Below are 16,476 nucleotides of genomic sequence, written 5' to 3'. Positions count from 1 at the left end.
GGTTCACAGCCGCCGTTCCCCTCGCCGACTTCAGCGCAGCAGGCACGGGCCCAGGCTGCTGTGCAGCCTCTGCCCAGCCGTGTGCCCTTGCCGTGACGATGACGTGATGGTAGGGTATGAGCAGCGCATGCTAAGGCAGCGGCTTGACCCCACCGGTTAAATCTAGGACATACCCTGGGTGGGAAGGGCAGAAGACATCCAGGGTCACCACCGGCTTTACGACCCCTGCCACGGGGGTTGGCTAAGCACCAACCCAAGCGCTTCGGAGGCAGCCACCCGGCACGCCTCATCTGAGGGCGGCCGTCGGCCCGTCACCTCAGGGCAAGGGCGACCACGGGCCCGCGTGAGCGCGGCCACCGCACGGGCCTTGCCGCGGGCGTCAGTGACAGCCGCGGGGCCAGGCCACGGCGGGAGGGAGGCGGCCGCCGCAGCACGAAATGGCGGCGGCGGCGGCGACGCGGGGGGCGCGCGGCGGTTGGGGCGGGGCCGGGCGCGAGGGGGCGGGGCCGGCGGCTGGGGCGGGGCCGGGCGCGAGGGGGCGGGGCCGGCGGTTGGGGCGGGGCCGGGCGCGAGGGGGCGGGGCCGGAGGTTGGGGCGGGGCCGGGCGCGAGGGGGCGGTGGCGGCGGTTGGGCGGTTGGGGCGTGGCCGGGCGCGAGGGGGCGGGGCCGGCGGTTGGGGCGGGGCCGGGCGCGAGGGGGCGGTGGCGGCGGTTGGGCGGTTGGGGCGTGGCCGGGCGCGAGGGGGCGGGGCCGGCGGTTGGGGCGGGGCCGGGCGCGAGGGGGCGGTGGCGGCGGTTGGGCGGTTGGGGCGTGGCCGGGCGCGAGGGGGCGGTGGCGGCGGTTGGGGCGGGGCGGGTGCGCGGCGGCGGCGGCCGGTTGGAGCAGCATGAATGAGGCCGAGGGCCTGCGGCAGCGCCGGCCGCTCCGGCCGCAGGTGATCACTGAGGACAGTCCGGCGCAGGAGGCTAAAGAGGGCAGGTGGGCCCCGGCCAGGCTGCTCGGGGGGGGGGGGGGAAGGAGAGGGCTGGCCTGAGAGATGGGGTGGGTTGTGGGGCTGAGCTGGGGGGGGGGAGAGGCCTGAGGGAGGAGACCGACCTGCTTGGGAACCCACGCAGTAGTGGTTGGTGGGGGTTAGTGGAGAGGGCCTGGCCCGGCGCTGTGAGGTGATGACTTGGCCTGGCCCTGAGGGAAATCTGGCTGTGAACTGTGTTTTGGGCTTGGAAGCGGCTCGTTTGGCCTGGCCTTGCCTGAGGGAGGCTTTGGTCTGGCACCAGTGTGCTGGGGGGGGGGGGGGGGAAATGTTCTGGGTTAGTGAGGGTGGAAGTGGCTAGTTGGCTGTCCCGGGGCTGAGCTGGCTTTTGCCGGGCCTGGTGAGAGCGAGGCTGGTCGTTTGTCTCGTGTTTTGTGACTGCCTGGCTCCTCACTGGGTGTTTCTCTCCACAGTGTCCTTGTCTTGGGGCAGGGTGGTTAACGGGGCATGGCATTTTGCTTTAAACCTGCTGCATGGCCTGCACAGCTGGTTCTGCCTTTCTGCAGGAAGAGCTTATAACTGAGCAATGGTTTAACCTGTGTCTGGGGTTTTTGTAGTTGGTCTGTTTAAATGCAGTTTATCTGCTGCTAGTCAAAAAAAATCAGTTATCTTATTGTGGCCTGCACAGACACACTGTGGATGTGATGAAGTGCTGTATAACTCTGGGTAGTCTGTTTATATTTGGCTGTGGTTCAAAGAGCAGTTGGCACCTGTCTAAAACAAAATTAACTTAATATGTAGCTAGGCCAAAGAAGATTGCATTTCCAGTTCTCTGTCTAGGAGTTTCATGAAAAATTGGCTTCGCTAGAACTTCAGGCAATAACTGTGATGTGTTGTTGTTGTTTGCTTTGCTTTCCACTGCATAAAGTGGTTGATGACTTGCAATAGATGGTGAACCAAAGAAGTGCATCTGTTTGTATGTGAGTACCCTGCAGATTCTCCTCCCTGCCCTTCAGGGTCATCAGAAGGAGAGAGCTGCTTTTGACTGTGTATGGTGCCCTGTACGGTAATCTGCTTTTGCATGCATAGCTCTCCTTTTGGAGGAGGGCACCAGCACCTCTGTTTCCTCTCCCTTTTGTCCGTGTGAAGTGCTTCCCCTTCCCTTGGTGACCGCTCAATGCGACCCTGCTAAAAAAAGATTTTTTTTTTTTTTTTTACTTTGATAATCTCCCTTGTCCTTCCTTAACGCTTCCTGACCAGGGGTGTGGCAACAAGAATCAGTTCTATTGCTTGGACTCCAGCAATGATCCAGAGTATCCACAGGTCCTGTTCTCTTAAGATTGTTCTGCATGAGACCAGGGGCGGTGGTTCTGGAGGCTGCCCCTTTTCTGGCTAGGTGCTGAGGGAGGAACCAGCCCCTCCCTTTTGCCACCCATATTCATTTCCAAATAGGCATTTTGGAGGGAAAGAGGGTGTTGACTACTTGCTGTGGTGAGCCATAGCGTGTTTTCCCAGCATACTATCTGTCTGCAAGAGCTGGTGCAAAAACCTCTTTTTAGTTCTTAGTGACAGCTAAGTTAAGGTTCTAATAGCTGGTAAATTGTATCCTGAGATTTGTGGCTGGAGTCCATTTGGGCCTGGAAGTCAGAGACACAATTACCTAAGGATTTCTGTTTTGTTTATCAGTGTTGGTAAACTATAACTCTGGTGATTCCTTCTACTGACCAGAGTCAGTAACCTATAGTTGTCTGTATTGTGTTTTGGATATGTCTTGTTTGTTTGCTTGTTATCAGATTTCTGAGCGGTGCTCTCCGCCCCCACCTTGGTTTCAGCAGTATCCTAAATAGGTCTTGCAGTTTACAGTCGGCATCCTAGCAGTCACCTTGCCACGGCTTGGAGCTCTGCGCTGCAGCTTGTGATCGCCCACAGGACGCCATGCAGAGCTGACTTGGGGAAACTGGAGCAGGCCCCTGCCCTAATGCCCTCCACCCCTAAGAGTCTCCACCTGTTACCAGAACGTAGGGGCTGACAGCAGTTATGCCATTGGGAAAGAGCTGTGATGGTTTAGGAATACTCCAACTCTTATGCTCTACATGGAAATAGAGATCAAATCCAAGCCTAGGTCCATCCTTCCTGTTCCAGTTGCTAATCCCAAAGGTTACCCTGAGGTGGGTAATCAGTGTAATCAGTTGTTGTGATATTTGTGCTCTGGGCACAGAGCACAAATGTAGTACATGTTTCCCACTATCTGGATGAGTGGCTGTTCAAGGACAGCACAGTGGAAATGAAGCAAGGATTAATGCAGAATCATCAGGCACTGTTTGCCTTGATTTGACTGATACTACAAGGAGACTGGCTGGTTGTGCTAATGGATGTTTCAGAGTAGCTGAAATTGTGGGAGCTGCTTTTCCAGTTCAAGACCAGGAGTTGTTGAGCTTGGCACCGTACTCTCTTCTATAGAAGCCTGACTGATACCTCCAAACTTGCTGAGAACAAAATCTGTTTATCTCCTATGAAAGAGCAATTTTTACTTTTTTGTTGTGTGCTTTGATGGGTTAAAAAATATTCTTCACTTCTTTTGCATGCTGGGCCTTGAGTTTCAAGCCGATGTTCATTAAATTAAGGAAGTATTTGTATTTGTTAAATTTACTGTAGTGTTTGTTTTAGTTGCTTGAACGTCTTTGTTCTTGATCCAAAATCCATGCCTAGTTTATTTTTGCTTTTTGAGAAATTCTGAAAGATCTCGGTTTAATTTTGTGCTGACCTGGAAACCACTGTCAAAACTTAAGTTGAAGTAAAAAACCCCAAATTCTTGTTTTTCAGTTAGCTGTTACTTGTAATCTGCATGAAACCAGCACTTACACAGTGTGCTGCCTCATATGATACTGTTATGCTGAGACTGAATAAATATCCCTTTCTCTTATGCTAACTATACGTTAGACTAGATCTTGAAAGTCATATGAGATGGTGACTGGGCAAAAGTGTTTCTGGTTTCTTTTGTAAAGAGAACAGGATATAAAGGATTTAAAAAAATATTAACATGTTAGGCTGTTTTAAGATATAATTCTATTTATTTTTTTGTTTGGCAGTACTTACAGTGGCAAGGTGTTTCGCGTGACCTTCTTGACTTTGGCTGTGTCCCTAATTATTCCCCTGCTTGGAGCAATTGTTCTGCTGGATTGTCCTATAGACCCTCAGCCTATAAGGTAAAGCGTTAATTTATTTTGAAGTAAATGTTATTGAAGTGTAACTTCTTGAATGTTTTCTGCTTTTTCCAGCAAACAAGACTTAAGTCAACTGTGTACAGTGATTCTAATTGTATTGAGGAAATCAGGGAGTGATTGTAATATTAGCCATCACTGTGGTTTGCTTTGCATACACAGTGTCTGAGTTTCTTGTGCAGTTGTTTGTGTTGATCAATGAAGGGGCTGAATTACTTTCTTTGATCGTTAATTTAGAAAATGATTTTCTGATGTCCAAGCTGTCAGTGGAGTTTGCGGTTTACTTGCATATGCTCTTGCTTTCTGTGAGACAAGAACTGCCTTTGCACTAGGGACCCAGCTGTACCCTTGCTGTTATATTTCTGTCCAAGAGAGACTTCATTTGAAGCTTGAAATTGAAAAAAATAACCTGACTAGGTTGATTTGACTAGCAGAACCTTATGGAGATGTTATATTTAAATGCAGATCTCTTCAAGCAAATGCAACCAGGTAATTTCTGCCCTGTCTTAGTTCTTAAACATCCGAATCAAGGTCTGTATCATTGTTATGGAAACAGTTTAACCCCAGGTTTCCGAGCAACAGAGTCTCACATATGCCTAGCAGTGAAATTAATTATTTAAATAACTTATTTACTACAACAAAGTAACAGCTTGAGTTGGTGCCTCTGGGGAGGGACCCGGAACAAAGAAATTCTGGGGTAATGATACCCTTTACAGTTTTATTTCCCTGCCTGCCAGTGAAGGTAGCAATCCAATCTTTTTTACTGAGTCAGTGGTCTCTCCCCTTCTGATTGGGGTCTCTCTCCTTCTGACAGGTCCTGGTCTACATCCCAGGCTGATTACCATGTCCTTGTTTCCCACAGTCCCTTATCTTCTCAAAGGTCAACCGCAACCCAGGTGCATCCCATCTTCTCTCCTGCATTCTACTTTGTATCCTCATTAGCTAGTTTTGTATCTTTCTTAGCTGATTTTAATTGGTTTTGCAGTTACATCATCGACAATGTCACATCGTCAGCAATGTTTCTCGAGTTCACTGACAGTTTGGCCTTGAGGCCTGCGGGCTTCATCTACTTTAGGCACTTATGCTAAGTAAGAATCAGACTTATGCTAAGCTGAAGCTAAGTCAGCTACAATTTCCTTCTCTAACAGTGCTAAATCAGTTATGATTTCCTTCTCTAACAATCATATGTGGAATATAACAGTGAATCAGCTACTTGACGAGAAGTGACCTGCGTTGGGAGAAGCTGTGTGTGAAGCATTCTCTGCTAGCCTAGGGTGTAGTCAGGCTGCCTAAGGCATCAGGCATTTTGGGGAAAGTGAAAATGCTCAGTCTCCTAATGTTTATGACCAGTTCAATAATTCTTTAATGAAAAGGAAGAGCACAGTAAATATCTCTAGAATTGAAAGAAACTCTTAATGTGGTAGAGTGGTAGTTAGAAGTCTTGCCAGCAGGCTATTAGACATAAGCTGCCTGGCTGCAAGTCTTAATGAAATGCTTTCTACTGTGATTTTGTTTAAAAAGACATTCCCTGGAATATATTGCAGCCTGAATAGAAATTCTGAAAGCAAACAAGATATTTTCAAAAAGCTTTTCCTAATATATGATCCAGAGTAACGGTATTCTGCATGCCTACGTTTCTTAGTTTAAGTCCCTTTTACAAGGTCAGGAGAATTATTCTTCCTGTCCAAATCACTGCCTTTTCTTGCTGTATGTTCGTAAGCAGTTTGTTAGCTTCACTGCCAGAAATGCTTCCAATCTGTATGATAGATAGGATAAATCTACATGATGTTTAGAAAGTGTTTTGAAACAATTCAAGGAGATAGATGCTGTTTAAGAACATACAGAGATTTCATTCACCAATTGCTAATCCTATACCCCTACTAGCTATATCTACACCTATTAGCTATTGCTGATCCTCTGCACCTCCGGAAATATTGATGTCCTACTAAAATAAAGGAAATGAAGAATAAGACTGTGAAACTCCACATGAAATTCCTGAAGCTCTGATTTATTCCAGACTTCTTCTGTAGAAGCCCGTCTTTACAGAATCCCAGAACGGTTGAGGTTGGAAGGGGCCTCTGGAGATTGTCTAGTCCAACCAGCCTGCTCAGACAGGGTCACCTAGAGAACGTTGCCCAGGATTGTGTCCAGAGGGGTTTTGAATATCTCCAAGGACGGAGACTCCACAGCCTCTCTAGGCAACCTGTTCCAGTGCTCAGTCACCCTCAAAGGAAAGAAGTTTGTCCTCATGTTCAGATGGAACCTCCTGTGTTTCAGTTTGTGCCTGTTGCCTCTCATCCTATTGCTGAGCACTAGTGAGAATAGTCTGGCCCCATCCTCTTGACACCCTCCCTTCACATACCTGTACACGTTGATAAGATCCTCTCTTTTCAGTCTTCTCTTCTCGAGGCTAAACAAGTGCAGCTCTCTCAGCCTTTTTTCATAGGAGAAATGCTCCAGTCCCTTAATCATCTTCGTAGCCCTTCACTGGACTCGCTCCAGTAGCTCTATCTCTCTCTTGTCCTGGGGAGCCCGGAACTGGACAGAGTACTCCAGTACTCACAGTACTTCCAAATGTAGAAGCTCTGTAGGCATCATCTTCCCTGCTTTTTAAGTCTGTAGTCGGTTAGAAATCCAGTTGACTAGAACCTGGCTATTTATGTGAATAAGGGCTTGCGAGACTGAGCGTTATTTTGTCATTTTTAGATTTCATTTCAAGTCTCTTTATGGTTATGTACAACTTATTTCTTTGAGTTGGTTTTTCTCTATGGGAATGCATTTAAGCCACAAGAATACATATTTTGAGATGGTATGAAAGCGTGTGTGTCCCAGTGCTCAAACACTATTGTAACACTTTTTTCACTAATTGTGTAATTGTACGTTATCTAGTACTTAAAAATAACATTTTCCTTGATGAAAGTGTATATGGTGTCAGATTTTGCCGTATTGTAAAATTACGGACTTTTAAATTTCAAAACTATTTGTTTAGAAACTTGTAAATATATATCTAGGAAAAACATTCCAATACAAACAGCTCATTCCACTGAGTTAAAAGCAGTTATTTTTGTGTAATGACAATGCTGAAATCCTCTGCCTTTGTGTAAGGGCAAAGAACTGAGAATGTGTTGTTGGACTTAAAGGTATAGGCTTCCAGACATGTCGCAGGAATATGTGATTGCAACTTTTCTTTTCTGAGCAGCAGACCCAGGAATTTATGATCCTTGATGAAGAAAGTCAAATTTTCGGTTTGTCACCTGTGGTTTCTCTTTTAAGTATGCTGTGTGGAAAGCATAGATCAGGCTTGCAGGAGTTGGCAAACTAGGAAAAAGTGATTGTCCAACTTGTTTCTCAATAGTGTTGGCGAATTTGTGAAAAGTCATGAGATCTGTGTTCTGCTCTGCAGTTTGAAAGAACCTCCCATTCTGACGGGTGTGCTAGAGCCCAATATCGAGTTACGAAAAGCCGAGCGATTATGGGAAGGTCAGCTTGTTGGACCAGAATCCATTGTCAATATTGATGGTAAGTACTGACAAAATAAGCTTTTAGAAAGGGTCTTTAAATGTTGCTATGTTGATAAGGGTTTGATCAGCAGTATATTCCTTGGATAACAAACTCTGGAAGCTTTTTTTCAATATGTACATAGAAAAATAATTGGATTGTGCATACTTGCTGCTATATACTGTTTTTCCTCCCCTTTCCCAAGTGTAAATTTTTCGTGAAGATTCTTCAAGATTAAAAATCTATATCTTTCAGGGAGAAGGCGGGGAGGGAGGGCACTAATAGTGGAGTCAGAGTTTTGCATGTGGAAGAATATATCCCTTTTTTTCATTTGGCTAGCTCTTAACTGGGAATTAATGATTACCTGCTCTTCTAATGCCTCCTGCCACTGAAGGAGCTGAGTTTTTATGGTGTTCACTTTTATTTATGTGATAGCAAAAATTCTCGTTTGTGCATTACGAATGGCATTGTATACAGCTCTCTTAGGGCACACATGTTTTCTCACCAAATCACAAACCCATGCGTCCTTGGAGCCATATCCTGATGAGGTGGATAGACTTGTAATGGCATGACACCCACTCAGTAGGAAACCAGCTTTGTGCAGGTGTGGTTCCCTGTGCCCCTGAAGGGAAATGGTTAGGAACTACCCTTGATGCGAGTCCTGTATTGTTTTAAAGGGGAAAGGAAAGAGTGTGGGAGTTGCAAGAGAGGCCCTCATTGTAACATCTTTCAGTACAAGAGTTGCACAGTAGCCGTACCCTTTAATTTCCTTCTGCTGTATCTCTTAATGGACCAGTAAAATGTTTAAAACCCTGATTTTATATTACCCCAGCAAGGAAATGCTCTGTAAATTCCTTCCTTCCTCAGATTACGTTTTTTTTGCTGCCTCTCTCTGCTAACATTGTGCTAAAGTGATTACTTGGAACCACTGGTTCTTTGCTGTTCTCTAATGTTGTCAGTCTTGTCAGAAACTCTTTAAGGAAACCTTCCTATGAGGCTCAGCTCCCCTCTGGGTGAAATAGTCAATGTGATTGGAAATACTTTTGTAGGAGGTAGAAACCTTTTTGAATGTTGAAGTCTTCTCATCCTCTTTTAAAAGTGTTATTAGCAGACTTGAAATTTTAAACAGTTACATTGGAGATGGGAAAGTCCAGGCAACAAGCTCTGCTAATCCAATAGCCCTTCATTTGCCATTCAATTTGGATGTGTGGAAGTTTCCAGGTGCTGTTTGTATTCCGGGAATCTGTCCCATGCTATTATATGAGTTGACATAAATACGTTAATTGAGCAATGCTTTTGGTTTGGATGACTTTTAGATTGCTTTGGTTTATGTAACTCTTCTGCAGAACAGATACAGTACGGACAGCAGCAGTTTAAATCTCCTCAGTAGTATTCAGCAACCTTTGGGAACCTGGACAAGAATGAAGTTTTATTTAGTGAGTCTCTCTGAAGAATGGTGTGGCTACCAGGTGGGGAAGGGAGGGTCGGATACCAGCATAGAGAGACACTCAAGGTATGTGAGGGGTTGAATAAAGTAGGTTTAATGAAGGGCTTGCACTCCAAACTGCGCAGGGAGTCCTGGAAACTCTGCGGAGGGGTCGCTGATGGGAGGCTGCTGGATGGACAGGTTGGTTGCCCAGGCAGGACTCCCTTGGTGTATCCTAAGGGCCCCTTTTATCTACTGTAGCCATTTCCTTATCTCGACTATGCTAAGCTTGAGTAGTTACTGGCTGCGAAGCAGTTAGACGCTGCTGAGAAAACTGAATAAGCCTATCTGGCCCTGACTGGTTTCAGTCAGTGTGTAGTGAGTGCACTCCAGGCTGCTATTGCACGCTCTGCCAATCACCTGACTCCTCATCAGATCTTCTGCAGCTGTTCTCTCCAAAAGTGATAAGATGGACACAGGGCCTGATCACACTTTGTGTGCCTGCAAGGTTCAATCCAATTACTAGCCATTAAATAGTTATCATCATCTGTAGATCGGCGCCACTTATATATGGGTAAAAAGCTTTGTGTTCCTCTGCTAACTCTTAAGGTTTGAATCATTCCTTTTTTTGTGTTGGTGGAAATCTAACTAAATGTTTTTTTTGCCTTGATTCTCTTCCCCTGTACTTATTCTTCTGGTATAACTGAAGAGGAAGACTTTGTTACTCTACTGTATCTTAAACAAGAATTCTACTTCATGCTAATGTTTGTATCATGTAAAAGGATGTTTTCCATTGCAGTTTTGTGATCAAGCTGATCTCGCTAATTTTCTTTGCAGATGTGCTATTTACTGGGACAGCTGATGGAAAGATTTTAAAAATTGAAGATGGGGAAATACAGACCATAGCCAGAATTGGCCACGGTCCCTGTGGTAAGTGACATCTCCTGAACATGTCATACCTGAAAATGTTTGGATCAGGACTTGTATTGATAAAGTTATTGTTCTGTCTGGATTGCTTATGCAAGTCCATGTATTACTCTGTAGAGATTTGTAACAGAAATATAAAGATTTATATGAATTGGGTGTGAATAGAAATGTGTGTAAGCACCAGCAAGAACAGCTGAACAAAGGGTTAAAAGAATGGCTGGCATTGATAATGAGGGACACTATTCCCAGAAATGAAATTGAGGGATGTGTCTGTCACGACTGCATGTCCTGATAGGAAACAGGATGCAATCCTAACACCAGGATGAGGACAAAGTTGCAGTATATCGCAAGTAACGTTCCTTTTCCTGTTAGCCTATCCAGAGCAAACACATATTCTGAGTAAGGAAAAATGGGCAGTGAGTGGGTAAAATCAACCTATTTAGAGATTTTTTTTTGTAAATAAATATCATCCTCCCCTTCTATAAAAAAAAAAAAAAAAAAATTTACATTGAATTTTGTTATGCTAGTTTCACTTTACCTCTACCTGTAAGTACTGTGAGGTCTTGTGGTGGCTGCACTTGCTTTTGCAGAGACCTTCCACTGGTCGTGGCATTTCCATATTTTTACTGCTAAATTGCAGTTGTTTCCTGCTAAAGTCCACACCTCTTCACGAGCAACTTATTGCTTCATTTAATACGCTTTGTGGAAGTGAGTGAGAACAACTGCTAGTGGCATGTTTATTAATGGAACAGTTTACATGGAGAAGCTTAAGGTTGGCAACCTCAGTCTGAGATGTCTGGCTGGTGTTTGTTGTGACTGTGTGTGTGTAGGTGTGTGTGTTTTTGTGTGTGTGAGATGTAGAAGCCTGTGTTTTGGTGACAGAACTGTAGCCCTGTGCTGGTGGCATGTTAAACAGACTGTAAGTTGGGGCTGTTGCTGTCTTTATTTAGCTTGTATTAACATGTTTAGCATTTTAGCTACGTAACTTTATGTGGCTGTTCACATGATTTCAGCTTAAATTGATTTGGAAGCCTAAAGCCTCTTGGCTGCCTAACAGGTAGGAGAGCCTTGGCCCTGACTGCAAATCAAGTCTGCTGCCACCTGATTAAAAAGCTGAACTTCCAGGGGCTGCTTGGGCACCCGTGTGGGTGGGGTGAAGGCAGTGTATCACCTTTAAAGAGCTCATTTCCACTGGACTTGTATAGCTTGTTCCTGAGAGAGATGGGGAGATCATGCTGTAGTGCTTCTCTAGGGCCAGAGAGATAGTGGAGAGCCCCAGCTTCAATCTTGCCCCCCTCTCTTGGGGGAGAAGCAGAAAGGCTGTACCTGACCACCTTCCCCAGAAGGCTCTGTCTCTTGCTAGTGTTGCAGTCTACAGGTGTTCTGAAGTTCTTGATTTTTTTTTCCAAGATTCAATAGGACATAAATATTGCAGATTTTGCAGTAATCCACTTCCTTGTTGTAATCTCATGCAGAAGTGTTCAGTGCCTGTCTTGAAGACTGTTTCATCAGAGCATTAGACCTTTCTGAGAAGGGAAAGTGTGTGTTTTTAAAAAAAAAAAAAAAAATCCAGACTTTTAAAGAAAAACTTCTTTCTGTGAAGAAGTATCACAAATCGAATTATCTTTTATTCAGCCCTGTTTAGGGCAGTTGTTAGCTGTTTATCAGCCTGACAAACGGTAGAATAGTCTCCATCTTTTGACCAGTCTAGAGACATCTATTTCGTTTATGCCTAGGAAAATAAGAATGGTGTCTTTAATATGTGTGTGTGTGCACTGCTGGCTGTACTCTTGTTAAGCTAAAGTTTAACGTTTGTGGATGGCCTGAATGCCTTGTATTTATTCATATTTGGAAAATAATTTTAAAATTGTTTTCTAAGGAACCCGGGAAAATGAGCCAACTTGTGGAAGACCACTTGGCATCAGAGTGGGGCCAAATAACACCCTTTTTGTGGCAGATGCTTATTATGGACTGTATGAAATTAATCCTGACACAGGTATGACTTTACTGTTCAGCAGTTGTCGTCCACTGACCAATCTGTGCTCCGTTTGGAGTTCTGCCAGATGCTGCAGGCATAAGAAAGCTTGCCTTCTCCTTAAAGTGGTTTGGAGCTGTCAAGATGAAATATGCCATGCAGGAACTTTATATTTATTTTCTTGTAGCAATCACTTCCTCCCTGTATCTGTTTATCTGGATCAGAATTACCTGTTGCTTATCTTCTGGTGGCGTATGCTTTCGATTTTTGAAGTTGGTACCTCAGGATCCATAAATTAAGCTCTGTGTAGCTGTTTTAGTTCTCTTAAAGGGGGGAAAAATAATATTGCTAATACATAAGCTTTTTGCAAAGTTTGCTGTACTTCTGTTTCTGCCTTGATCTTGCTATGTGGTAGTAAAGAGCTTTTATTCACCTATGGATTGAGGTTGCAGGGAAATTGAGGGTGTATTTTGATGTGGCTAAAGTGATCAAATGGTTTTCTCCTGATGAGAAAGGCACTGTTGCTTCCTGCCTTTCATTGTTTCTGAGCCAGCTATCAGCTTCAGGAGCTGTGGCGTTAGAAAACTATTGCTTTTTTTCCTCTCACTCTCTCTCCTTTTTATTTTTTTTCTCCTCTTCCTTGTAGAGTTAACTTTCCTAAAAGTTTTGATCTCCAAATTGCTCCATGTGGGGAGGGAGAAGCTGGCCAGAATTCCAGTTTGCATTTAATGGAAAGGCTTAGACTCTGCAGCTTTGGAAGGATGTGATCAAGGTCTCCCCTTTTAACAGTAAGCTGCTATCAGATCAGCTCAGTCATGTCAAGAAAAAAAACAAACCTTGTGCACAAGAATGACTTTAATAGTTTTTAAGTTATCTTCGAAGGCCCCTGGCTCTGACAATTAAATATCTGGTGGTATGCAGAATGTGATAGTGCAGTTCAGTGAACTTGCTGGTGTTGAGTTCTTGCCAATGGTTTAATATTTAGAAAGTATTCTTCTTTGCTCCTGTAAACTGATGGGAAAGGATTGAGTAGTGATTGGCTTGCCTGATTTCTTCTATAAGGTTGGGGCCTGAGTTTGTACTTGGTTTAAAATGAGCTATGGAAACTTAGCGTGGCACTTCTCAATAGGAGACAACTTCTACTGTTTCAGTTCTTCTGTAGAATATTTTCTCATGGTCGTTTTCTACCAGTGTTGAGTACTTCCCCCACAACCCAAATCCTTATTACATAACAGATACAAAAATGGAAAAATTGTGAAGTGCTTGCTAATTTTGTGTTAGTATTTAACTTTAAAGTATTTAACTTCCAAAGCAGAGCACGAAAGCTTGTCTGGTGGATTTTTTTTCTTTCCTTTTTTTTTTTTCTTCTCTTTGTAACCAGGTGAAACAAAAATGCTTGTCTCAACCAAAACACTAATTGAAGGTCAGAAGTTGTCTTTTGTGAATGACCTTACAGTGACCCAGGACGGGAGGAAAATCTACTTTACTGACTCCAGCAGTAAATGGCAGAGGCGGGACTACTTATTCTTGATTATGGAAGGCACAGATGATGGACGGCAAGTATCTCTTCCTAAAGACGCTTATTGTAAGCTCAGCAATAGGAATGACTTGGCCACTTGCTTGGTCTCCAAGTTCTTCTTTTTAAAAACCACTTGTGCAAACACTGTACTGCCCATGAAATAACTGAGATTCCTCTTTTTCCTTTAAGAGGACTTTCATGGAATCTCTTTTTAAAAGTAAAGGTGTTGGCATTATAATTGGCCTGAATCCCTCATGAATGCTGCCTATCTTAACTTGCCCAATATTTTTTTTCCTGTGTTCATAAATGTTTCATGGCTATTCTGCCTTTTTAACTTAGGTCAAGCTGGTGTGAGAGGAGGGAAAATACCTGGAGAATGAAACCAAGATGAGTAAATATTTTTCTTCACTCACAAACGTGTATAATGTTCTTTTGTTAGCCTGCTCGAATATGACACAGTAACGAAAGAAGTGAAAGTTTTAATGGTGGGGCTGCAGTTTCCCAACGGAGTCCAGCTCTCTCCAGCGGAAGATTTTGTCCTGGTGCAGGAAACAACCATGGCTAGAATCAGGAGGTGAGTGTGACTTTGAAACTATTACTCCTCTCTCCCTGCTGCTTCCCCTTGCTTTTTCTACTTAAAAAAAATTTTTTTCCTCCTATTACTACTATTCTTTGTTTTTCCCCAATGAATCCCTTTTGGGACTTGTGTTTGTCACTTAGACTGTTTGAGTGAAGATGTCTTAATACTGCTATTTATAACTTTCAGGTATTATGTATCTGGGCTGATGAAAGGCGGAGCAGACATGTTTGTTGAGAACATGCCTGGTTTTCCAGATAATATCAGATTAAGCAGCTCTGGAGGATATTGGGTAGCTATGTCAGCTATCCGACCCAATCCTGGATTTTCTGTGTTGGATTTCTTGTCTGAAAAACCATGGATTAAAAGGATAATATTTAAGGTAACCCCTCTCCCTGTCTCTCCTCCAAACAAAAAACCTTCACGTTTAGTTTAGGAGTAGAAATCATAAATCTTTATCCTTTTTTCTCCTCTTCACAGGAAGGTGGGTTTTTTTTGTATGCTATGATTAAAACTTCTATTGTCTCCAGTTCGAACAATCTCCATATGTTCAAAGATAGTACAAATAACACTAATTTCTCTGTTTAGCAGGTAGCCATCTCTTAAGCTGCTTTCCATCATGGTCTTAAAAAAGAAAGAGGGGTTATTTTTGCCCTAGTTGTGCTGCAACAGAGGGTCGTCTTTTGAATGTATGAAGACTCCACCTTTGTATGTGAAATGCCTAAGCTACTTATTGCTAGGTGTTTGGGAAGTCTGACCTGTTCATATGGCCACCCTAGGCATCCTTTTTAGCCAATGTTGGAGACGATGTGTATGTTATATATAGTGCTAGGTGAAACTTGTCTTCTGATCCAGTGTGCCTGTTCTTATATCACAGCCCCTTTAAGATAAGGAGGAGCACGAATAATTTTGTAAGGGTTATCTGATCCTCAAGAAATTGGATGGCGCTTTTTAAGCAATGCAAAGACTTGAAAATACTTTAATCTGATAGATTTGTTCTCAAAAAGTCAAAAGAAGCATTTAGAATCAAAGTCCCAGTTCAGCTCAATGAAATCTCAGCTGTTCTGTGATGTCTCTTTAAAACCTGTTGTTTCCCCTGGTGCAGCAAGGGAGCCTTAAGAGTGATGCTATGGAGAGCTGAGCATAATGTCTGCAGTTTGGCACCAGCTGTGCCAGAAAAAGTTGATGTCTCCTGCATCAGTGTGGACATCCTTTCAGCCTAGTCCTAGAGTACACGTCTATTGATGATTCCTTTAAAGTTGGCTTTTTAGATGTTTAAGTACACATTTTGAGTCACACTATTACACAGGCATGTCTTCTTATCCACTTCCTCCAGGGAATGTGGAATGATCTTTGACTTTGTAAGTGTCCAAGATCCAATAGAACAATTGTATAGAACAATCTGTTAACTTCCTTTTCTTTTTCTTTTTCTTTTTTCTTTTCCTTTTTTTTTAGCTGCTGAGTCAGGAAACTGTGACTAAGTTTGTGCCCAAGTATAGCCTTGTTGTTGAACTTAGTGAGACAGGATCCTACAGAAGAAGCTTCCATGATCCCAACGGAGTGACGGTACCTTACGTTAGCGAGGCACATGAACACAAGGGATATCTCTACCTGGGCTCCTTCTGGTCTCCGTTTATTTGTAGACTTAATCTTCAGCATGTTTAATTGTCCAGCTATGACGAAGTGCCACAGTCCTTTAATACTGCAGAGGTATGAAGGAAGCTTGTGCTTGAGACAATGTATGGCCAAGGAGGAAAAAGAAGACGATCAGTTAATATATGCAGTAGGACTGTTCTGTTGCCATGGCAAAACATGAACAGCTCGCTGTTATCTGTAATCTTCCTTGGTTTGGTTTGGCTGCTCCTGCTTTGGAATTGGCATGCCTAATATTAATGCCTGAGAAGTATGTTGAGGATCTTCATATGGTTAAATGCTCCTTAATTTAAAGCCTCCCCCAGTCCTGTTTGGAGCTATCTTAAACAGACATCATAAGTCACCTTTAATGCAACTGTGTATCTTCTTACACTGGAAAGATCATTGGATTAATGATGTATCATTTGGATTGAGGAGATGTTTTGCATTTGTTTCTTTCTGTTTTAGAACCTACTCTGTAGGAGTGATTACAGTGCATGTTCTAATGTCATACTGTGGTGCTGTGGTAGAGGCAGCAACATCCAGAACATGGCTAGAAATCTAGTTGTACCACCTGAGTTTCTTCAATCCCAGCCTGTGTAATCAACATCTGAAACTACACTTGACTGTTAATCAATGTGCAAAATCTAATTTGATCATTGTCTGTGGAGTCCTGTGTTTCTTTATAGCATTATAGACAGATGGTGTGTTGAAGTTGATTTTTTTTATAT

At 43.6% G+C, this 16,476-nt stretch overlaps 1 protein-coding gene across 3 annotated transcripts; it reads left to right on the top strand.

The window, feature by feature from the left end:
• The first annotated feature begins 820 nt into the window (after window positions 1-820).
• APMAP (adipocyte plasma membrane associated protein) lies at window positions 821-16,409 on the top strand. 3 transcript variants are annotated; one of them, XM_068940831.1, is made up of 10 exons: window positions 876-934; window positions 2,231-2,293; window positions 4,060-4,176; window positions 7,595-7,710; window positions 9,953-10,045; window positions 11,922-12,038; window positions 13,399-13,573; window positions 13,976-14,110; window positions 14,303-14,495; window positions 15,569-16,409. In XM_068940831.1, the coding sequence occupies exons 1-10, from the start codon at window positions 891-893 to the stop codon at window positions 15,776-15,778; spliced, it is 1,263 nt and encodes a 420-aa protein (XP_068796932.1). In that variant the 5' UTR covers window positions 876-890; the 3' UTR covers window positions 15,779-16,409. The 3 variants fall into 3 exon arrangements, with proteins under 3 accessions (XP_068796934.1, XP_068796933.1, XP_068796932.1); XM_068940833.1 differs by lacking the exon at window positions 2,231-2,293 and having other exon boundaries at window positions 821-934; XM_068940832.1 differs by lacking the exon at window positions 2,231-2,293 and having other exon boundaries at window positions 823-978.
• Window positions 16,410-16,476: the final 67 nt, after the last annotated feature.

Source organism: Struthio camelus, chromosome 3 (genome assembly GCF_040807025.1).
Source record: "Struthio camelus isolate bStrCam1 chromosome 3, bStrCam1.hap1, whole genome shotgun sequence".
NCBI lineage: Eukaryota > Metazoa > Chordata > Aves > Struthioniformes > Struthionidae > Struthio > Struthio camelus.
Note: the sequence above shows the minus strand (reverse complement) of the source record. Positions and strands in the feature narration are given on the sequence as shown.

Excerpts from the sequence above, each read along its gene's own strand:
- APMAP (XM_068940831.1), top strand. The coding sequence starts at position 891 with ATGAGGCCGAGGGCCTGCGGCAGCGCCGGCCGCTCCGGCCGCAG. Across the intron at positions 7,711-9,952 it reads ATCCATTGTCAATATTGATG|ATGTGCTATTTACTGGGACA; the intron begins GTAAGTACTGAC and ends TTTTCTTTGCAG. Across the intron at positions 14,496-15,568 it reads TTAAAAGGATAATATTTAAG|CTGCTGAGTCAGGAAACTGT; the intron begins GTAACCCCTCTC and ends CTTTTTTTTTAG.